This window comes from Catharus ustulatus, chromosome 6 (genome assembly GCF_009819885.2).
Source record: "Catharus ustulatus isolate bCatUst1 chromosome 6, bCatUst1.pri.v2, whole genome shotgun sequence".
In the NCBI taxonomy this organism is placed as follows: domain Eukaryota; kingdom Metazoa; phylum Chordata; class Aves; order Passeriformes; family Turdidae; genus Catharus; species Catharus ustulatus.
This window is the reverse complement of record NC_046226.1, coordinates 38,689,109-38,713,087: the sequence shown is the minus strand read 5'-3', so window position 1 is coordinate 38,713,087 and position 23,979 is coordinate 38,689,109. Positions and strand designations below refer to the sequence as shown.

The window sequence follows — 23,979 nt, the reverse complement described above, 5'->3', positions numbered from 1 at the left end:
GCAGGTGCTGCTGGCTGCGTCCCTGCGGGCGGTGGCGAGCTCTCCGCAGTCCCTTCCCCGGGGTTTGGCAGGCTGAGAGCAGCAGGACACGGGCGGCCGGGGGCGGGGGGGCTCGGGCACGTCCCGCGGGTGGGGGAGCGCTGGACCTCCCCCCGGGAATGGAGAAGGGCAGCCTGGCACGAGGGCTCGGGGGGAGGGATGGCTTGGGCAGGCTGGCAACTTTCACCCGCCCGGAATTAATTAACGTTGTCTCGTTAGCGAGGGGCGTTTGGCCCGGCCACGCGTATGCTGAGCCGGGCCAGCCTGGAGATAAATCGGCAGCAAATGGGGCGCGAAAGAGGGGAAGAAAGCGCCCTGACCTCGAGTAAGTGAGCTGGAGGGAGAGAGAGAGCAGGGTGGAAAGGACGGGGAGGCAGCGACCACCGGGTCTGTCCGGTCCGGTCAGTGCCCAGCATCCCGACAGGGGCTGCGGGCAGAGCCCCTCGGCAAAGTCGGGGGCTCTGCGGGCTTTCCCCCCGTCCCGAGGACAGGTACCCCTCGAACTGAGCCGAGAGTCTTAGGGAAGGTGGCTGGGCTGCTGCTTTCCAAATGACCCAGGATGGCGTGCTGGGCACAGGAAAGAGTTTGCAGGAGTTGTGCTTCTAATCTGCCGGCCGACTTTCAGGCTCAGCTGTTTGATGCTATTAGTGAAACTTTTTTTTTCCCTTATCTGAACTCCCTGTGCGTGTGTGTCAACATGCAGCAGGTGGTTTATTATATTCCCCTGTTATTATTTTATTACGAACTCTTTTTATAGCTGCAATCAAAATAATGGTCTGGAGTTTCGAGGAGGATTTAGCGTCTGTTTTGCACCATTCACTCGATCTTCTGAAAATATTTGGTTTTAGGGGGGACGACACGTAGGGAGCTGGAGCAACTTGTGCTCCCGCCGGCAGCAAGCAAAGCTAAGTGCAAAGCTTGACTCGAAAAACAGCGGCCACTCAAGGGCTGAGGTTGAGCGGGCTGAGGAGTGCTTGGGGGGCTTGCACCCCTTTCGTCAGGTTTGGGGGAAGGCAGAGGTGGCAGCTCTTCTCCAGCCGCCAAGGTGCACTCCTCCAGGACGGCAGAGAGGTTCGGCGGAGCTGTGAAAAGCAGAGATGAGCTTGTCTTGCTTTAACCTACATTAACTCCGGGTCCATATGGTAGATGCTGCCTGTGGATCCTCAGCACCAAAGCAAGGCCCTATTCTTGCACGCCGCCCTGCTTGTGCCAGATGGTGCCTGGACCAAGTGGCCATGCGTGGGGTGGCTCTGGTTAGCCTAATAAACGTCCAATACAAGTCAAAAATCAAAACACACACATACTAACATCTGCTAGAGCCTGCAGTACCCAGCTAGCCTTTCAATACTGAATTAAAGAGCCCCACAGCCCTTCTGTTCCCCTAGGTTAGACACTCATTACCATTTATCAAGCACTGATGTTATCTGGCCTCTCATTTTATTTAGTACCGAAGCTATTAGCATCAGATTTGATTTTGACAGTTGACGCTGCTGCTGGTAAAGCCGGGATCTGGCCGGGTGGATCGCTGCTGCAAAATTCCGAGTTCATCAGCGGCGACACATTCCTCCTTCCCACTTGTTTACGAGGCCGAGACAAAAGAGCTCCTCGCCTGTGCCTCTCTGCCTCGCGGTTTATCTCCTCCACGGACACGGCTCCCGTCCGCGCAAACACGTACCCCCGGCGACAGCCGGGCTACTCGGGACGGAGCCAAGCCAAGGGTGCCCGGCCTCGGGTGCGGTCCCCCGACATTGCCAGAGTTTGTGCCTCCCGGCTCCGGCTTTCACAGGCGCAGTGGGGACCGGGAGAAGTTTTAATCCTCTTTTGGTGGCGACCCCGACTTCTAGCCTGCTCCTCTGCCCAAACCAATCCCGGCGGTGCCCGTGGCTTTCCTCCCACGTTTTCTCTGCGAAGTCGTGCCGTGTTCCCCAGCCCTCCCCCGGCCCTCCCGGTGACACCTCGGGCGTTTAGACCCTGACCACATCCTGGGCCGAAGCCGATCTCCAGGGAGAGCAGCCGCTTTAAATATACGAAGGAGCGCGACAGCCTGGGAAGTTTGGCTGGAGTGTGCCCTCTCCATGCTGCCTCGACTCCAAACCATCCGGACCCCCGGCTTTCCTTATCTCCCCCAAAAGAACTCGGAATGGGGAAGTAACGCTGCGAGAACAGACCCTTTGGGAGAGCAGAGGGGCGGAAAGGGACCGGCAGCGCTCCGCGCCCCGCGCTGCTCCCCAGGTGACCCACGCCGCGGAGGCCCGCAGCCTGGCGCGCCCGGCGCTGGCAGAAAGGTGGCAAGACCTCATTACCATACAGCTGAGGGTTTATCTCTCCCTCCCTCCTTCCCTCCCCCCTCCGGCCTCCCATCCATTTAACAAGCTGAAATAAAAAGCCACATGAAAGGCCTTCTCTGTGCTTGGCTTTAATGAGGGACACGCGACCCAACAATAAGCGCACGCTGCAATCAGGCCAAGGGCTTTATGGCACACGCCAGACCGCAACCCGGCCGCAGCCAGACACGGCCCGCAGACCCGCTCCCGCCCCGCTTGCCTGCAGGCGCCCGAGTTTTCCCTTGCCCATGTTTCTGGGAACCGGGGCAGTCTCGGGAAAACCCAGCTCCGTCCTTGCTGTCGACCCCGGCCACCTCACAGGAGCGCTCATTCGCCACCGAATTCGGAAGGGCGACCGAGCGCCCGCCGATCCCCGCCGTGCCCGCCTGCCCTGCCATCACCCAGCCCTTCCTCGGTGGGCTCCGACACTCGGGGTCAGCCATGGGGCCGGACCTGCGGCACGGGCGCCCCAGAGCCGGGCGCTGCGCCCCGGGAGCCGCCCCGGGTGCCCGCCTGCCGGGCAAACATCGTTTTACTTTTGGTTTCTAGCCGGGGCCAGCCCCCGCCGGGCAGGGCAGCTCCTGCCGCGGCTGCAGGGCTCCGCGCCGCCCGTCCCGCCGCCGGGACACGGCCGGGGAGGGGGACACTCGTGGAGGTGTGGGGTGGAGGGCAACGGGAAGCTAACTAACTAACTAACTAACTAACTAACTAACTAACTAACTAACTAACTAACTAGCGTATTTTTGAAACATTTAATTCTCTATTGTTCGGCCGCTGTAGAAAGCTGCCCTGTGGAGAGCCGTCTGATTTTCGAGGGAACTCTCTCCCAGTGTGAGCGCCGTAAATATCTCAACAGATGCTCGGCTCGTTCGTAATCAGCTCGGCTCCTCGGCGGGCAGCGCGGCAGCGGCGGCGGCGGCGGCGGCAGCAGGGTATTAATTCGGGATATGAGGGCTCTCCGCAACATTTGGTTCTTTTTTCCAGAAAGGAAAGATGGAAAAGGGGAGGGATCGCCCGTGAGTCTGACTGACAGTTTACATAATGAGCTTGTGAGGATGCGAGGCAACTATATAAACAGCTCGAAGGGAACCAACTTTCCCATTACTGAGAGCTGTTAGCACCGGTTAAAGGAGGAGCGGTTCCACACTAAGCACTCCCCTCCGCGTCTCTCACCAAACCCACCCGGCTTTGGAGTTTATAAAGGCGACGACAGCGATCAGAGGTCGGCGGCTGGCTGCAGGATTAATTCCCAGAAGGGGACGGATCGGCACCTGGATTTTACCTTCCGATTTCTGCTGGTGCTCGGGGAATATTTGGAAGAGCAGGTTGCTCCAGGAGAATCGCCGTGACGCCTCTCTTTTCTCCCTCGAACGGGAAACGCTTGCTTGGTCCATTTGAGGAATACAGAAGGAAAACTAAACCCACTAAGAACTGGAAGCTCGAATAACACAAGGATGACAGCCTTGCGCATCTTTGGCTTGACGTTTCTGTTAACGATTTTGCAGCAGGTAATCACACACGAAAAAAAAAAAAAAAAGGGTTCGCGAAATGTAAAGTGGGTGATGGAAGCAAGTTTGCATGGCAAAGCCGGGTAAGGTCTGATTTGGCTATTTTGTGTGTCTCCCCTTTGTGCAGAGGGTGTCCGGCTCCGGCGTCTTCCAGCTGGAGCTACACGAATTCGTGAATAGCCACGGGTCTCTGGCCAGTGGGAAGACCTGCTCCCCCCACTGCAGGACCTTCTTTCGCGTTTGTTTGAAGCATTTTCAGACAGTGGTTTCCCCGGGCTCCTGCACTTTCGGCAGCATCATCACCCCGGTTCTGGGAATAAACTCCTTCAGCATCAAGGATACAGAGAGATTTGACAGCCCCATTAAGCTGCCCTTCAACTTCACGTGGCCGGTGAGACTCTACTTTTAACCCGATTGCGATGGTGGGGCAGGGTGGCAAGAGCAGGCTAAGCGCGGCGGGCTGATAACCTGTAATGTCAACAAACTACTTTTGCCTTTAGACTTATTTCCAGAACTTCCTTCAAAAAAACAGTGAGGGAAAAAAAAAAAGCGCAATGAGAAAGCTTATCCAGATCAGAAGTACTTGGGATAACCAATGTTATTAAGAGAGATAAAGCAAGGGGCTGGGGGGCTTGGAGGTGGGGATGTGTATCCGTGGTCTGTAGGAAGGAGGGAAGCGCGTAGCCGCGGGGAGAGAGCGCGAACGCGGGGCAGGGCAGGGCACGGCCGGTGTGCGGCGGGGCGCGGCTCGGCGCGGCTGTGCGCGGAGGGGTGCGGGGCTGACGCTGCTTTCTCTCCCGCAGGGAACCTTCTCCCTGATCATCCAGGCCTGGCACGCGCCCGACAACTACCTGCCGGAAGGTGAATAGTGCGCGCGCGGCCGGCAGGGGGAGCGCGCGCGGCGGGAGCGCCCCGGGCCCGTCCCGAGTGTCCCCCCCGGCCCGACCCCCCCGGCTCAGCTGTTTATGCCATAACTCCAGGGCCGGCTTTATCCCACCATCAGGAGCCGGTCCCCCTACGATATCCATCAGGGGCCGCTTTGATTCTGCCCCGGCCTAATCTCCAACACAATTGCGTTTCCTCCGGTTTATTTTTGGCGTGGGAAAGCGAGGCGGGCTGCGGTGAGAAAGCCGGGAGCCTGCCAGCAAGCCCCGTCCGCCTTTTCCTGTATTTTACACCTTGCTCGAATTCCGCCCTTTGGAAAGGAATAATGGCTTTGGGATGTTTTTCTGAGAGGAAAGGAAAAGGATATTTCACAGCAGCCCTCCTTTCACAGGCCCCTCAGCTGAGTCCCTTTGGCCCGGGTTCGCACACCCTGGTGGCCACCTTTTTGTACCCTTGCATACGCCAATATCCACACGCGTGCCTGGGTATATGTATGTGTAGATGTATATATGCATGTGTGTATATATGCATGTGTGTATGTATATGTGTGTGTATGTATATATGTATGTGTGTATGTACTCGCGGGCGGCGCATCCCGCTCCGCTGGCCCGGCGGGGCGGGCTCAGAGCCGCTGACCCGCGTCCGCTCTCCCGCAGGCTCCCGGCCGCCCCCGGACGAGTGGCTCATCAGCCAGATGTCGATCCAGCGCTCGCTGTCGGTGGGCGAGGACTGGTCGCAGGACGTGCATCAGGGCCCGCTGACCAAGCTGCGCTACTCCTACCGCGTGGTCTGCAGCGAGAACTACTACGGCGAGAGCTGCTCCCGCCTGTGCAAGCGCCGCGACGACCGCTTCGGGCACTACGTGTGCGCGGCGGACGGGAGCCTGGCCTGCCTGCCCGGCTGGGCCGGCGAGTACTGCACCGAGCGTGAGTGCCGCGGGCAGCGGGCGGGGGCGGGCGCGGCTCCAAAGCTTACGGAGGCCTCCCGTGGCCCGGCCGTGTTTTCATGCCGACCTCTCCACTCCCAGTCTGGAGAGCAAAGTTGCGTGCTGAGGACTTTGCCCCCTTTGGCTGCAGCCACCCAACGCTGTGCTGCACCTCTGCGAGCCTTAGCAGCAAAGAGCGCGCTGGCAGGAAAGGGACCTTGGCTGATAGCCCTCAATAGCAGTAGCTGTTGCAAGGTAAAAGGGTAGCACCTTGCTCACACAAAGTGTGCCACCAGCCATTCCTGCAGCCAGAGGACATGAGACAGGTGTTGCAGTGTAGTAGTGGGAACCTTCACTCTGAGTTCAGGGTACTGCTGGCTTTTTTGAGCCTTTCATTAGCACAAGCCAAAGCCGTTTCTCTTGCTGCTTTTCTTGCAAGATTTGCAAGAGTTCATGTTTGTTGTATAAACAGAAAAACTAAAGGACAAGTTGTTGAGCGTTGGCTCTCCTTGTTCACTTCCTCCTGCTCCAGAAATCCCAGTACCAATAAGTTCTAAAACAAAACTTTTAAAGTGTAAAACTCATTTTTAAAAGTGTTTTTTAAAAGCTTTTTATCATTTTAAAGTGTTTTCTGTGGCACCATGTGTATTTACCTAAACATTTATGCTTTTTTATGTTCTCTTCACAGCCATCTGTCTGGCTGGATGTACCGAACAGAATGGATATTGCAACAAGCCTGGAGAGTGCATGTGAGTAGATGGCAATAGCAGTCTGAACATCAGTTAAAATGTCACCTTGTAATAGAAACTTAAACTCTTCCCCATGTCATTAATGTTTTAATTGGACTTTTCTTCTAGCTGCCGTCCTGGTTGGCAAGGCCGCTACTGTGATGAATGCATTCCCCATATAGGCTGCCGCCACGGGACGTGTAAAACACAATGGCAGTGCATATGTGATGAAGGATGGGGTGGCCTCTTCTGTGATCAAGGTTGGTTCTGAAGCTTGCACTTAGAGCTCTAGGTTGGGTGCTCCTTAGTACTGCACTAAGGAATCTGACCCACCGGATCTGGAATTAAATTTCCCCAAGGTACATCTTCACAGTTTGCAGCACTGCAGCCTTACATACCAGTTCTTGTAGTAATTTTGTCTGAAAACAAGGAAACCTTTTTGGTAGCTGCTGTTTTTCTCTTGCAAAATATGTTTCTCTTGGAGAAAGACTTAACAATCTGGATGAGTGTTGAACAGACAAGTTTTCTGCCTGCTCATGCAAAGTTTAATTTACTCCTTGCACAAGTATAACAATTTAATAAATAGTTTCCAGCAGCAATAAACACCATGATTTGGGCCTTCCTTATTTTGCATACAAGGAAGTTAACTCATATGATAAGTCTGGAGCATGAGAGAAAAATCATGTAAGAATGAAAAGTACAGGTTCCATTTTAAGGTACACCAGACCACTTCCACCTATTCAACCCTCTGAATCACTGAACCGTAGCCAGCTGAGCAGTCATGTCCTCAAGGCCATATATGCACTGCTGGCACTGAGATCATTAAGTGCTCAAAGCAGAGGCTAAGTGTTTCCAGAACAGTTATAGGATTAAGATGGTGAAGGCTGAATTAAGCAGGAAAAGTAAAGTTGCAGATTTTTTTTCTGCTTATAGTTATCTATTAACCAGTTGCATTCAAATTACTCTATAGTATTTATAGAGATAATAAAGCTTTTCTTACTTACCTCCTATGAACTTATGCTTAACCTCTGTCTCAAATTTAAAGGAAAAAAAAACAAAACCGTCAAGCTTGGCAGAGCATTTTACAGTTTAATCTACTAACATCCATAAAAAGAGAGCAAATAAACAATAAAAGATTTCTAGTGTTTGTTTAAATCTCAAATCCAAAACATCTTTTATTTTTACTCCCTGCCTTTCTAGAATGTGCCTCAGAGCACACCTTTTAAAGATGGGGCTCACTGTTTTAGTGTGTAACATGCTGTACATGACGTGTCCATAGTGCTGTGGTGTATGTTTCGGAGAACACACTCTTATGAAGTACATTTTCCAGTTTTGTACCTAAATGCCATTGCAGCTAACAGTTTTTTGCCCACAAAAAAGGGAGAATGTACCAAAACACTTAAGACAGTTATATTTTTGCCAGCTCTCTCAAAATTCAGAGCTCAAGAGATAGATGGTAGTCTGATTATGACTGATAATAACGCAGATAACAATCTCCAGTGTTCCCATTGATAGCAAAATGAAATGCTTCACTGGGAATTCTGTCGTTTTTCTTGATTACAGCCTTTTTGTATGCATATCTTTGTATGTTTATCTGTCAGAGACGTGTTGTCCTAACTCCTGGTATTTTTGCAGATCTGAACTACTGCACTCACCACAGGCCGTGCAAAAATGGAGCAACTTGCATGAACACTGGCCAGGGCAGCTACACGTGCGCGTGCAAACCCGGCTTCACCGGCGTCGACTGCGAGCACGAGATCAGCGAGTGCGATAGCAATCCCTGCAGGAACGGCGGTAGCTGCACGGTAGGGGCATTTTCAAAGTAAAGCCTCTGTGTGAAGCAAGCCCTGGTGTACCTTTTCAGAAACGGTTCTGTAACAACATAATGGGAATTCGATAGGACGCGGGTTCATTACTGACGCTCACAACTATCATAGTGAACCCTTTCCGAGAGGTGTCAGGGGAGGAAGTCTGTCACAGGAGGAGATGGATCATCTAGATTAGAGCTAGTCAACTGATCCTTGGGTTTCTGTGGCAGCCATTAGGAGAACTAGGCAAGACCCAGGGTTGATGAGGGAGCAGGTCTGTTAAAAATAAGCTTCTCAAAGCGCCATTCATACAGAAACGCACTAAGTCTGTATTTTAGCAGCAAATAAAAGAAAATTTTGCTATCTGCTATGAGAAAATAGTGTCAAACAATAAGGGGGCAATCAGAATTCCACACTTTTAGACTCTTGTAGATTTGTGTTTCCGCCTGTTTTTGGACCCAGTTAATGACAGATTCTTACCAATGATGGATTGGTGAAGGCAGATTGATTATAGATACCAAATGTAATCTGATGCATGTTTAGATTAAAGCCAATGCGATTTTTAGATTAAAGCACAAGATCCTACCTCCCTTCTCCCAAGGCCTTGGACATACAATACTTGGAAAGAAGAAACAGTTTGTTATGATTTAAGTGGTGGGACTTAGCCAAGCCAAAGCAACTTAAACCCTTGTGAAATAAAAAAAGGGCTCTCACACTGAGGATAAATGGCCTAATCACAGCTGGGAGGTCAACACATACCACTCTGCTCTGGGAAGGCCTCTGGGAAGACCTCTGGATCCCATTAGACAGAAGTGGTGTTAGCAATATTTTTGTCTAGCTGCCTGCATGCTCCCTACAACTCATCTGCGCAATTACTCCTGTACGCTGAGTACGGCTGATCCACAACTCTGTCCCTCTCAGTCCAACCTGCAGCTGTTTGCCCTCCTGTGGCCCTTTTGCCACACCAGGCTGTGGATGAGAAGGGACTGAACAGCGCTTGCTGCTGAGCAGAACTAACAAACTGTCATTTGTTTCCATTAAATAACAGCAGCCTAATGTTGTGTTTTGCAGGATATGGAGAACGGTTATCACTGCCTGTGCCCCCCTGGCTACTATGGCACTCACTGTGAGCACAGCGCTCTGACGTGTATAGATTCCCCGTGCTTCAACGGTGGCACGTGCTTGGAAAAGGAGCAAGGGGCCAGCTATGCCTGCGTTTGCCCTTTTGGCTTCACAGGGTCAAACTGTGAAAAAAAAGTAGACAGGTGCACAAGCAACCCGTGTGCAAATGGTGAGTCTTTTTATCAAAAAAAATCTCATGACCCTGACTCATTTGTGCTTTTCAGTGCAGAAGTGATAGAAATCCAATCTGACCTCTACTCTTCCTCTAGAACATTAGTCCTCTCCCCCACTGTATTCCACATCCACCCTAATTTTAGTCTCTTGCTGGAGTAGGACTTTCACTGGCATTTTCTATGCAGCAAAACAATGCATGAGGTTTATTATATGATGGGAAAGATGGCAGAATTAAATTAAATTAGCTCTGTCACATATATTTAAAAGAGGCATAATTTTAAGGCACGGTGATACAGTTAGGTAAAGTAGAATGAACTTTTAGATGTGCAGTTGTTTCGTAAAATAACCTCTCTCTTCTTGAGGTGGTATAACATGCTGACCAGGGAAAGGCTTAGATTTCTGAGTGAAGTGCATTGCAAACTAATTTTTATGTTACTTTTTTTTCCCTCAGATGGTAGTTGCTTTCACGTTGGGCAGATTCGTGTGTGCCGCTGTCGGCCTGGTTTCTCTGGTCAGAAATGTGAGATAAACATCAACGAGTGTGCCAGAAACCCATGTTCCAATGGGGGGACTTGTCATGATCTAATCAACGATTACACCTGCACATGCATGCCAGGCTACAGTGGCAGGAACTGTGACATCAAAACCAGAGATGAATGTGCTTCTGGGCCATGTGAGAATGGAGGCACATGCTACAGTGGACTTTACAGTGCCAACTTTGTTTGCTACTGTCCTTCTGGCTTCATGGGCAACCGCTGTGAATTGCCAGTTTATTCAGTGCCCGTTACACTTCCTCCTAAACCAGTCCCCTGGATTGCTATATCCATGGGGGTGGGGCTGGTGGCTTTGCTCATACTGTTCTGCATGATAGCAATGGTCATCAGGCAGATGAGGATGCACCCAGAGCAGGAGTTGGAGACAATGAACAACCTGTCTGACTTCCAGAAGGACAATCTCATTCCAGCTTCCCAGCTGAAAAACACCAATAAAAATAAAGACCTCGAAGTGGACTGTGGGCTGGAGAAATCAAACTACAAACCCAAGAACCATAAACTGGACTACAATCTGGTAAAAGACCTGACAAGTAGAGGGACACCAGAAGATAAATATTACAAAAGTGAAAAGTGTTTAGGAGAGAAGTCTCCCCTCCGACTACACAGGTGAGAAGCAGTTTTTGTTACAGTCTTTCTGAAAGCCACTCATCTTTGTATCAGTCTAGAAGTAGGTAACCATATGAGGGGAAAAAAAATCTCAAGCAGAGAATATACAAAACAAACCAGATCAACGCCAGGAATCTTCATACTGGAGTATGTGTGTCACAACCAGCTGGTATCCTTAGCTAAGTAAATTAATTTGAGTGTTTGTGCAGGGTGCTGTTAGTATGGATACTGGGAAGGAACCTGGAGTGGCTAGGCCAGTGGTGAAAGTACGAAGTGTCTTTCCTTCCTCAGTAGATCTTGGAGGAACAACAGTTAAGGCATACAGTGATTAAAAATAAGTATTTCGCTTTGTAAGAAGGCAAGATGACCTGCTTACTGAGAAGAATGATGGAGTGAAAACACCTCCCCTTTTTCAAAAGGAGAAAAGGGCGGATATTCAGTGGCTTATCAGTCTTCTGACTCATGTACTGAAGGTCTTGTCTGGGATCTGTGTGTGGTTGTTACACCAAGGGCTCTGAGGAACACACTGTTAGGCTGGACATGGCAGGAGCATAGGAAGGCTCTCACTGTTCCTTACTTCCACTTCTCTGGCATAATATTCCGACAGACACAGAACGCGTGAAACTTGATCCCATGCACTTCCCTTCCACATGGCTATCTCATTCCACCGCTCCATATTCATGGTAGATTTTGAGAGTCCAGCTTGTTAGTAGTCAGCTAATGCTCTTTTTTCTCTGCTCTGCCTTAGTGAAAAGCCAGAATGCAGAATATCAGCGATATGCTCTCCGAGGGATTCAATGTACCAGTCCGTCTTTGTGATAACAGAAGAAAGGAATGAGTGCATCATAGCCACAGAGGTAAGTCAGTACAGAGGTGGACAGGAATAAATTCACAAAATAAAAGGGTAAATTATCCTTTAGTAATGTTATCTGAGAAGGTTCCTTTATTTCTAGGGATCATAATGCTTCCCAGCATTTTCCTCTCCTCTTCTGCGGCCCACAAAGAATATACAAGCGGGAAAAATTTAAAAAGTAGCCACTCTGATTTTATTAAATGAGTGGTTTTGGGCATAGATAAGTCAGTGGTAGATGAAAACACAGAGCATCAGCCCATAAAAATTCAGCACATTGTAGGATTATTTCCTCTTAAATAGGTGGTCAGAAAAAATGGAAATAATAATCATTCTTAGGCCTATTGATGTAAGGCCATGTTTTTTCCTGTGACTACAATGGATAATCTTTGTTCTGTGGAAACAGGCAAAGCTATAGATTTCTAGCTGAAGATGGAAGGTAGCAGAATGTGTTAGTGGATAGGCATAACAGCCATTTAGGGAGTCTGTTATAAGGTAATTTCAACCTCTTAGCATTTAAGCTCCAGCTAAATATTCTCTAACAGAAGTTAATGCTGTTAATGAAAAAAAATCTCGATTTTTACATTGTATTGAAAAGCTGGATACACAAAAAAAGAAGAGGCCTAACATTGAACTTTAAAGACTAAAAAGCAGGTATTGAGGAACCAGCTAGTTCCTGAACAATTACCAGCCTTTTAGAAAAAGTCTCAGTGGAAGTTAAAGGCAATTTGATGTTAACCAATACCTGTCTTCTTTGGTGTAGCCATCTTTAGGATTACTTTCACCCTGTAGGAAAGAGAAGCTTGCTGTGCCATACAGCAGTGATCTGTGAAGTCAGATCTGCAGGATTCAGTCTCCCTTTCCAAGGTGGATATCAGATTTCCCCTTGAAAGCAAGCTGGAACACAAGTCAACCAACAATATTAAAAGTTTAAGACTAAGTGAAAGCATTCAAAGATACAAATGACAGCTGGACGCTTCATTCCCATTAAGTCACCTAAATACTGTATCTTGGAAGATCTTGCTGACCAAAGTTAGGCTCCCGAATTTACATCAGGCATCTCCAGAAATGTTTCTATTTTCAGAATGACAGCCCCTAGAATCTCTCCACATCATTCAGGCTCAATGCTTCTAAACACAAGCTATTTAACTATACCATGTACTTTTTGCAGATCCCTAATGTTTGTAAGCATTCTCCCCCTCAGGCCAGGTAGAGAGGCCACTCATCACACAGATGACTATTTTTTTTTTGCTGGTAATTTTTTGCCTCTGGACCCAGCTGAAAGCACTGAGAATTAAACTGCAGTAATGTTTGGCTTAAATTGCTTTGGTTTGACATAGCTAAATTATATTCATTGGTTCTGCACTACTTTGTATGCGGTGATCCCTTCTCATTCCTGGTGTTGTTTTATATCCTAACAGGTATAAGACTGAAGATAGGCCCATTTGCACCTCAGATTTGGTGATGCCAGTAGATGGACGTTCCTGCTGCATTGTTTACAATTCAGAACTGGATTGGACTGTTTTTAATTACATGCAACTTGCTGCTCTCAGGCGGAGGATGGAACTGAGTGAACTGGACAGACTGTGAATTTACTGAAAGATGCAATACACCTTTTTGTTCTTACTGCCCTTGTTTGAAGTTTGATACCAGAAATCTCATTTGCTATTGAAAAGGGGAGGCAGAGGGAAGAGAGAGGTTAAAAATGTTGGTGTTTTAAAAGATGCTGAGGCCAGTTCCTCATGGACAGACCCCTGGCTTTCCAGAACTCTGGTTATGGGAGGTGCTGGTAGATAAGGAGGCACATAACTGTCACAGGTGTTGCCATGGAAGGTGCGAAGCAAGACACATTGCTATGCAGATAATGGATACAGCATAAATGAGGTCTCCATTTTTTCTGGGTTTAAAAGTGCCTATAATGTGTCAAGAGAATCTAACAAGCCCAAACAGAAACTTGACTGCTCTTTTTGCAGTTACCTGAACAGTACTGGGCAGAGGTGGTTGATACTTCCTGCTACACATCCATTTGCATCTCCTCTCTCCTGCTGCACCTAAGGAGACTGTGTAAGGGGTGAGAGGAGGAGGAAAGAAGAAAACCGAATTTACATGTCATCTCATTTGGTGATGCTTTGGAGAACTGATTGACTCGAGCCATGATGTGGAACATGATTTTTGTGGAAGTTGTGATAAGGAATGTGTACTGCCTCATCCCTATTAATAGGGAGGAGGTGATCCCAGCTCTATATAAAGCCTTACAAATGCGTTTAAAATCAATCAGCTCCTAGAACCTTTATGTGCTGAGCTGTCTCAGCTGTTTTCATGCCCTTTGCACTACCAGTGATTGTGAATAGACACTACTTCTTTTCTTCTCCTTCCTCATTCTCTTCCCCCTGCCTTATTTTGACACAAATTCAGGGGTTTATGTCGTGTTTCTGAATTAGGTGCCACCTTTTACTGCAAATAGTCTCAAAATTGCAGCTGTTACTTTCTGAAGAAGCAGCAGCCGTGTGGCACAGCCCCCATTTCTCCATCTGGCTGCAAAACTCCAACTTCATTCTTCATCCCGGTTCTAAATGCCCAGTAGTGAAGCACCCACTGAGATGCCCTCTGCCAAGACAGGTGCAGATTAGAGTTAGAAGGTTTTAGGCTCATCCTATTTCTTTCATACCCCCTGACTGCTGCATGGAAAACATGTTGTGTCTGTCCCTGGACAGCAGAGGCAGGCAGAAGCTCCTTTCTTCTATCCATATTTACAGCAATAATACCGGACACCCCAGTGGAAAGTGCCGTGACACTTGTGAATGAGACCAGGGCATGGGGCAGAATGAGGAGGGAGAAACAAGATCTCTTACAAGAAACCTGGACTGTGCTATCTCTCTGACAGCGATATTCCTGCCCTTGTAAAGCCTGTTGTTGGACTAGCCCATCTACTCCCTTGAACTGTGCAGACAAGACCCCTTCATATTGTCCACTACTGACCTTCTGCTCTGACCACGTAGGACCATTTTGAAGATGACCTTCAGAAATCAATAATATGGGTTTTAGTTTGTCTGTTTGTAGTTTATTTTGAAGACTAGTATTTCAGTAATTTAAAAAAATCAGAAGCACTGAACTTTCTACGTTTTATAACATTATTTTGTATATAATGTATATTTATAATCAAAACAGAAGTGTAAATATGTTTATTACTTCTCGTGTAATGTTTTTAATGTGATGACAAAGTTTGAATTTTATTTTTTTTTTCAAGCAATGAAAATACTTTCCTGCTACTACAAAGTTTGTTGTGGTTTGTCCTTTTACACGTGTTATTTTGGGACAGCCAAGGTTAGTGGAGCCCCCCAGAAGTAACCTCGTCTGCCTGGTCATTGCAGTCCTACATTTACATTTGCACACCAACTGGTATCAGCTGCTTTTTATTTAAAAAGTTACAGTGTTAACACATGTCAACAAAGTTGTTCAGCTGAGTGGCATTCAGGTGACATTTTGAAATGTTATACATATTTATATTGTGATAGATAATACTTGAATTACATATATGTATATACACACATATACACACATACACACACATTTTCTTGCTATGGTGTGGGACTGAACTGTGAGGAAAGTTATTTTTATTAATGCTTCACTCTTCCTCTCCCCTGACAACTCATGAAAGATGCAGATTTAATACCATTTCAAAGTGGCTTAATAAATGCATTGTCTTGGGGTTCGCTTACAGAACAAAACACTATTACTATCTTTTTCAATCCTGCTTCTTTAAACACTTTTAATAAGATCCAAATCTTGGTCCACAGGTTACTCTGGCACAGCATCTACATCTACACCTACATATGTGAGATTGTATCCTTGTTTGTTTGATTGCAAGGGGTAAGATTTGTCTTTCACTTGTGGGATTAGGGGGAGTTTCAGGCTTTCTCCTCCTGAGTTCCCCACACTACATCAGCAGCTGTGTCCTCCCGGGGCATCACAAAGTCATTGTCCTCTACAGCGCTTTTGGAGGATATTTCCACCCAAAAAAAGTGTAAAAAGCACACTTGTATAAACACTCCCAGCAGGTTTAGTAGCCTTTGAAGCACATACATTTACAGGCAATTAAATCTCTCACTAAATCTGCTAGGTGCAATACAGCCAACATCTGAGTGCACAAAAGCAAAACTATAAGAACAGGAAACTACTGCTGCTCTATTTTAAAATCAGGGGGTTTTGTTGTTGTTGACAAAGTGCCAAAAAATCATTGGAATATTGGATGCCTTTCCTATCTTTCCCCAAAATAAAATCTAAGCAAAATTCGCCTTTTTTTTTCTTCAAAAAATGAAAAATTTTAAACCCCAGTGGCATTTAAAAAGCACCATAACAAATTCTTTTTACTTTGTCAGTAAAATACTGCAAATAATGATTCATAAGGGTGCTTCTGAGTGTATTATTAAGGTTACATAAATAGTGTTTACTTTAAATGGTTTTGTTTCTCCCTCTTTAGATCTTTTCATGGCAAAATTAACTTTCAAATCCCAGCCAATTTCCCCAGCTACCATAAAAAATAAATTTAAGATGAAACTCAGAAATAAAAAGCCACCTCCCCCTCCCCAAACATTCACCCTGTAGAGCAAATTATGAAAAACAAGCCATTGACAAAAAGCTGAGCAGATGCTCCCTGCTTGCAGTCCTTCCTCGGCAATGTGAAATAAACCCAACAGATGCCTCTCTTAATTGAGCACATGGATTACATACACACATGCACTCTGTCCTGCTTAAAACAAAACACACACAAAAACCAAACAGGAAAATAGACGGAGAACTCTTCCCAATGCCTAGGCAAGCAGGAATGCTAAGACCAAAAAAGACTCAGCTCTTCCTGCTCAAAACATGACAGGAAACTGTACCCATGGACAGAAGGGAGTTGAAATCCATTAAAACCTGTGGACCTGATTATGTAGATCCCATGGGGTAAAGCAGGTACAACACATGCCTTTGTGTATCCACACAGGAGAGAGGAAAATAAAAAAAAAGCATCATCTTACAAGGAAATCTGTGAATATTTACTGGAGGCAGCACTGCACGGTGCAGCTACGGGAATAGATCACAGATCCTACACAGGAAAAACAGGAGCGGTGCCGGCTTCCACACAGGGGGAGATGGAAAGCATATGTGAATCTACGCACGTGTGCACATCCCCAAGTCGCTGCCAAAGAAACCACAAGCAAATTAGCTGAACACATAACATAATACGACCTGGGTTTAACCTACATCTTTGGCCAAAACCTTCCTCAGCGAGGGCCACTGTGCTCGGGCTGCTCAGCAGCCTGGCTCCCCCCAGGTGAGAACATCTCTGAGCCACGGTGTGGGAACTCACTGGGAGGAGCTGAGATCCTTCTGGCTGCAAGACTCCTCAGCCTCAGTGTCAGAGATTCTCTTGAGGACCACGGACCACGTCAGGACCAAAATATTGTGATAATCAGTGCCTTGTCTCTTAACAAGCTTTTAATGAGCTTACAGACTTCTCAGACCAAACTGTACAGTTTATTGCTTTCAGCATAATTTGCAGTAACTATGGTAAGATTATGGATTGGGCTCAAGGACTGCAGCTAAACTTGGCATTCAGTTTTAAGAGTGCATAAATTCACTTGAAAGCCATGTGACAAAACAACAATTTTAAGAATGGACTCTGCTTCTTTCATGTTTAACACCTGTCAAAAACTATTCCACAGCCACGCAGAGCCCTTCAGTCTAAGTGATTTTGGAGCTGGAATGAGTGAGAGGGGTACTGCCTCGGGCAGTGCTTCGCCTGAGTTGTTTCATGTTCAGCTCCAGCCCCACATCACTTTCCTCTTTGACGACTCTGCTGATGAAGGGAGGCAGATGCTGGGATATACCCGCAGCTATAGCACCCACTGGTGCTGAGACAACATGCAGCAGGACACAGCACAGGGCAGAGTTTACTCAAGTGGGTGCAGGTGAGGGGTGCTTGTAGAAATTAGGGTCAATACAGGACATGCACAAGACTTGACCAGCAACATCTTTCAGCCCCGAAAGTTCTGCTTAGGAAGAGTTAATTAGTTATTGTGCAATTGCAGCCACCTAGTCCAACAGATGAAACTACCTCTGTAAAAATGCTTATTGGGCATTTTCAATGCCCCTCAGTCTTTTCTTTCATTAATTTATGCTAAAATGAGAAAGGCACCATAGGTCACTAACAAACCTTCACTGCAGCAGCTTCAACTACAGCGACAGTTACGTGTCTGTGTTTGCCTGTCATTCCCTTATCTCCCACACCTGACCCATAAACACACATTGCTTTTATGCAGCAAATACGACACTCCCAGTACATTTTGCTCTCAATCCAAACTCCATTTGTGGAGAATTGACATCACTCAGTGACCCTCTGCCATGCTTCACTGTTTTCACAACTTCAATTTTATGCCCTCTCCATCAAGATTCCCTGCCCTCATTTTGCCTCTCCCTCCCTAAACCCTGCTCTCCCTTGTTAGTTTGCCAGCTCAGCTCCCAGAGCTAGCAGGTTGGCCAGTGACACTCAAAGCAACAAGATTTCTCCTTGATCATGCTTGCATCAGCTCTAAACCATCCTACTCTGCTCTCAGACCTTCTCTGGGAAACGGTGTGACCCAGCCCCATCCTGCTTCTGCTGGACATTACCACTACCATCCTTGCTCCTCTTTCCCTGTACAGTTCTGGGGCATATTTCTGCAGCACAGTGGTCTATCATGCTGCAGGGCTAGGATGGAACTCTCTGGTCCATCAGGTAATTGATTGTGTACCCAGCAATAATTTCAGATGCCAAAGCAATTGTTCCACTCAGAGCATTTGATTCCAAGAACCTTGGAACATGGAATGTACATTTGTTTCCTCCCTTTTAAATCCTGATGACAGACCATCACCTTCTTAGAAGTTCTCCATTCTCAGATGCATCAGCTGTCCCCTCCAACGAGCTTTTCAGCCCTCGGGAGATGCAAAGGGAAAGAGACACAACATTGATCTGCTTACAAAGCTCACCTAGCAGTCACTGCCACCCAGAGGTCTTCACTGCCTTCCAGCAGCACTCCACACATGTCCCAAAGGAAATCAGTGGTGACAGGCTCTGTGCAGCTCCCCACACTGCAGGAATGCTCCCCTGGACAGGAAGAGTAGGTCAAGTTTAAAAGTGCAGGGCACTGACTGGAAAATAACTCCTGCTGCCCCAGTCTCCATCTCACCATCCTTTCCTCTGACTGGGTCACTTCTGGCTGACATGCCATGTGAGAGGAGACAGCTAAGGCATGTAGAGGGGTCTACACCTGGAGATAAAATAGCCCTGGGTGTTGTGTGACCTGTGTAACACACCATGGAAGGGCTTAATCCTTCTTCATTTCCTCTGCAAGCCTTCTGTCTTTCCTCTTGCCAGCCAAGTTGGAAATAGTGCTCAGACTCCATCTATTCCTGCAGCCAACCCACCCTGCCAGCTGCTCTGCATGAAGATCAGGTCATCCCCAGAGAGTCCAAAGGTTCAAAAGGAGCACCTTGCTTGTGTTTTGCAAACACACATTTAATGGAGGAAAACATGCAGTTTGAGGAGAGGCTGTTTGGTGATGACATCTTTTAGCTGTACTTTATAGCTTATTTGTTTAATTGTTGCTTGCTTCAAGTGATTTTGGTGATTATATTTTTAACTAATTGCCTAGAAGGTCACACAGGCACCATGTTTGTTTTTATAAATGAAATTGAACTAAGTTGTATTTAACATCCAAACAGATCTGCTGAGAGTTAGGTTTATAACACCTTCACCAGTCAGAACAGGATTTGGCCTTTCTTGGCACCATGAAGGAGCTCTGATGATCCCTGTACTGGGGCATATGGCTCCCATGGAGCAGGGTTGAAATTCCTGGTGCCGATATGCATCACTGTGCAATTGAAATTACTTTGAAATTACTTCTCTATTAACACTGTTTAATATTTGCCTTACATTTTCTGCTTTGGCAGAAAATACCAAAGCATTGCCAAAGCATTTTGTTCTTGATCATACACTCATTTGTTCTCTGGAAGATTGTCAACAAAGAAACAAAAGACAATCTGAACAAAATGTATCTGGGGGGTAAAAACCCACATGAGATAAAAGCATGGTAATTAAAAAAGAAAATGGCCCCGTTCTAATCCTCTCTTTCAATTCAGCCCACCAGGTCCCAGTGTTAGTTTCTTCATCAATAGCTTCCCATCCTCTCATGTCTCCTTATAGCACAGAGGCTCTTTTCTTCCTCCCAACCCTCTATCTTCATGAAGATTACACTGATTTTCATGCTATTAATGGTATTTATGTTTTTCAAAAATTGCTCCAGAGGTTTTTGAAGTTCTTCAAAACTCTAGATACAATTCATAATTGAAACTGTCCAGGTTTCTGGAGATAGAGTACACTTATATCCTAGGAAGAGGTAGAATTACCTGTGTGCTTATAGCTCCAAAAATCTTCTCTTTCATGGAGACTGTAATGTTAAGGAGCCCTTGCATCAGATACACATTTTTCAAACATGAGGAGGAAGAATTTCCTTGCCTTTTTGGCAGTTGCTGCACAATCTGCTCTCAGTCATCTCCAGCAGATGCAGATTCATCTCACCTCACTGCAGCCATCCAAGCGTGAAGCGTCTCATTTAAGCCAAGCGTGTGGCTTATCCAGGGTTCACAGAGAAAGGTAGATCTTTCCAGTGTTTGCTCCTGGAGAGGCATCTGAAATAATTGAGGGTGGAGGATGACGCTTGGAAGGGTCAATGTCATTAACTGAAACCTGGCAACTACTTTTAAGATGGTTTGAGCTGTGCAAGAGGCATCCTTGGGCAGGAATTTGAGGAGCAGGCAGTGCTTCTCTGGAGGGAGTGGGATGCAGACACTTAACCCCTACATGTCCTGGAGGAGGTTGTGTTTTTCTGGCTGGCTGTTTCTCCATGCTGACATATGAGTGGAATTGTTAATGCTGATGTGACTCTGAAGGATATTGCAAGGGGTCCTTCACATCCTTCAGTCTCCTCATGGCTACGGAAGTGCAAATAAGCCTTTCCTGGTTCTGACTTATTGTTTAAGTAGCTGCTAAGGACAAAGAGCCTCTGGGCACACCAAGTTGTGGTACAGGGTGCAGAGCAGACACTGCTCTTGCCTCCCTCACAGTGGAGCAGCGTTTTCCTGGAGTTTGAGCCCAAACTGGGCTGTGCTGTGCTGCCATCATCGCTTCCTGTTTGTTACCTCACAGCTCCATTTCCCGTTTCCTGCCTGATTATGTCCATGCCAACTGTTTTTCCCAGGCCTGAACCAGCTTCCCAGCACCCCCATTTCAACTCCTACAAAAACACCATCATGGACACTGTCCTGCTGGCAGAGGGTGCTCCTGGCTGCCATGTGAAGTGCAGCCTTCTCCCTGCACTGTCACCTTCCCTCTCCCTGCCCACTTGGGTGCCCAGTCCCAAGCTAAGGAAGCGAGTCTCACGCATTCCCTAAAGTAGAAGAGAACAAAATGAGGTGCTGATGGTTCCCAGGGTTTTATTGCAAACCAGCAGAAGGCAGCAAGGTACCCTGCAGACCATGAGTCAGCTGGACAAGAAGGTGAGGATATGAGGGACTCATGGGGCCATCTCTACAGACACCCTCTGTGCCACTGGGCTTTCTGCTTTCCCAGACACCTGGCACTGAGCTGCCTAAACCAAATGCTCTGGAAAAATCACATGAAGGCATCAGAGTACAAGGGACAGTGTGGTCTCCAATGCCTCATCACCTCCATGGCAGAAATGCTTCCATTTTCATAGCTGAATTTGCTTTCATCATCCAGACACTTCTGGTTATACCTTTCTCCACTCTATTTAGAGCTTATTAGCGTGTGGTATTTTCTCATTACTTGTAATAAAGTTATGTTCTTGTTTTGATACCTGAGGCAGCTGAGCCCTTTCAGTCTCTTCTTGCATGTCACAGCTGCAAAAGCTGAGGTGAGGTCCCTGGCTCAGGTGGGAAGAAAAAACCTTCCTCTTAGTACTCTTTACATACTTGTTTAAACACACAAGGAACTCATGGCCCTTAGAAGGGCCCTTGGTAGGTGTCCCTACCCCTCCAGCACCCAGTCCAGGGCCTGACCCAGTTAATACACATTTCCAATTACTTACTGTGTGGTGTCACCACTTTTCATATACAAAGAAAAATAAAGAGCCTTTGCAGACGTGCACCAGAAGTGTGGCGCTTTTAAGCTGGTACTCTTATTTCCATACATCTCATCTACAGTAAGCAAAAAAAACCCCAGCCCAACAAAAAAACCAGCATGCCTGTTCCTTCACCTTTTGCCTGTCCAGTCTGTTTAAACTGTAAAATATTTGAGAAAGGACCTGTCCTTTGCTTCAGCTTTCATAATATTCAGGTGTTTCACCGATGCAACACAGGAAAGACCCTGGACATTCTAAACTGCAGAGTGAAGACATGGAAGTGGCAATAATTGATCTGTAACACAAAAAACAAAAGCTGATTTTCCTAGCTGACCCTGAATGAACACAATGTGCATGTTTGTACCAGGTGTTTTCTTACTAAAACACCTGGCAGTAAGACTGCACCACTGCCAGTGGTCCCCTTGCCTTATAAAGCTCTTTGAGTGTTCTTATGAGAAATCTGGGCAGACAACAGTAGCAGGGCACTTTCTGTCCATTAAATTTATTATAGACTCTCCCACAACAAGTAACTGTGGGGCACACTGCTGGAAACAGGCTGGAGAGGAATGGATCATGCCAGGTGAATCCAAAACAGCAGCATCTGAGAGTGGAGAGGGTGGAAGGAGCTCTTCACCATGTACAAGCTGTTGAACTCAGATTTTGTCTTTGGAAAGCTGAGTGTGTTCATCTGCACCAGAGAGTGGGAGAGCAGCAGGAAAAGGGAGTGTGCACGAGTTGCACAAGCCTTGCAGCCCCTGAGGAGCTGGCACACAGCAGCCCTGAGCAGCCCTGTTCAGCCAGTAGAGGTCTGTAGAGTCAGCACAGCCTGAGCCTGCAGCTGCAGGCTGTGAGAGCTCAGGGTAGGTGGCAGACTGCATCTTCTGTCACAAGGCACCTTAACTGAGCAGAACTGTGGGGCTCTTGGAGCTGAAGGAACACCAGAGCTCTGTCCCTGTGGGTTAATGGGGAACAGAATAGTGGGGCTCACAGAGGGCAAATATTGCCAGCAAGATTTGTGGCTGCAGGGATCCCTTACTAATACTGGGATTCAGGTGCATCATTGCATGGTCACAGCTCACAGATGTCTGGACAAAATGCGTTTTTAAACATAGTTAAAACGTTTTGCACAGCTCTGGAATACCAATTGCAAAGTCACGAGTGACCATGGAAAGTGCACTGAGGCATTGCAAAACGCTGCCTTCAAGGGTCAGGTTGGAGTCATGGGAGAAGGGTGTTTGGCACCCAAATCCACACTACAGTACAGACAAGGTGTCAGAACGTTCCACAGCAGCCAAGGGAAGGCAACTCGGGTATTTTCAATGAGACAGTGTTAACACCCTCTCTAAGCTATAAGGGACAAACCAAACTCTGCTCTCTGAGAAACCCACAGGGATCAGGGAAGTTTTGTACCCTGGCTTTCAGTGACTAATTTCTGCGTGGTACCTGATGCAGCACATTGGGTAATAACACATTAATGCAGTGCCAGTGTGCACAGCCAGGAAGGGCATCTCTCTGAAAGTCACTGCTCATGTTTCAGCTTCAGCCTGCAGCTCCAGATGGGGAGTATTACTGCAGAGCAGCACAGGGAGAAAACAAACAGCATCCTTTCCCCTCAGCACCAGATTCCCACCCCAGGACGCTCTTCTGGTGCTCCCTAGCCACCAGAGCTGGATTGTGGGTGGCAGCTGTAGCACCAGGAGGAGTTCCTCAGTGACAAAAGACAGGCTAACACTGTGTGGGAGACAGCAAGTTGTATCTCTCAGCCCACTATCACCAAACTGACTGAAAATAGCTGAACCAGAAGGCTGCAGAGCAGCCACCCTCCAATTGGTGCTTTGAAGGCACAGAAAAGCTTTCTGCTTTTCTCAGTTGCCCTTTTGCTTTAGGGGACACCTGTACACCAGCCTCAGCAGCAGTAAGGTCCATGGCAGCACTGGAGCCCTTGGGGGAGCAGGGAACAGCTCCAGATTTCCCAACACCAGACTGTACGTGCAGCACTGTGTTTCTTGTCAGAGGCTCACTAACATACAGATATTTAATCGGTGCCTCCAAGGCAAATAGCGAGAGAGGCCATGGAGCACAGTGCTTCTGAAGGTTTGCAGGAGAGTTCTGCCAGTGGGACTACAGGCTCAGAAGGCCTGGCCTAAGGTAGCCTGGAGGCAGACCATGTGCTTCTTTAGGTGTGGTTAAAGACGTCACCAGAACCAAGGTCCAGCAGTTAGTCAGTTCTGCAGCACTGACGTTCTGGGTGTGGCTGGTTAGTTTTTGTTTTCCTTTTCTCAGGCTCACACAC

General features: G+C 47.4%; 1 protein-coding gene across 1 annotated transcript; it reads left to right on the top strand.

The window, feature by feature from the left end:
* The first annotated feature begins 3,286 nt into the window (after window positions 1-3,286).
* Window positions 3,287-14,787, top strand: DLL4 (delta like canonical Notch ligand 4). Its single transcript, XM_033063770.1, has 11 exons — window positions 3,287-3,871; window positions 3,999-4,262; window positions 4,675-4,732; window positions 5,413-5,682; window positions 6,370-6,430; window positions 6,539-6,669; window positions 8,045-8,214; window positions 9,289-9,508; window positions 9,965-10,673; window positions 11,422-11,530; window positions 12,945-14,787. Exons 1-11 carry the CDS (start codon window positions 3,818-3,820, stop codon window positions 12,948-12,950), a joined length of 2,052 nt encoding a protein of 683 aa, XP_032919661.1. The 5' UTR covers window positions 3,287-3,817; the 3' UTR covers window positions 12,951-14,787.
* Window positions 14,788-23,979: the final 9,192 nt, after the last annotated feature.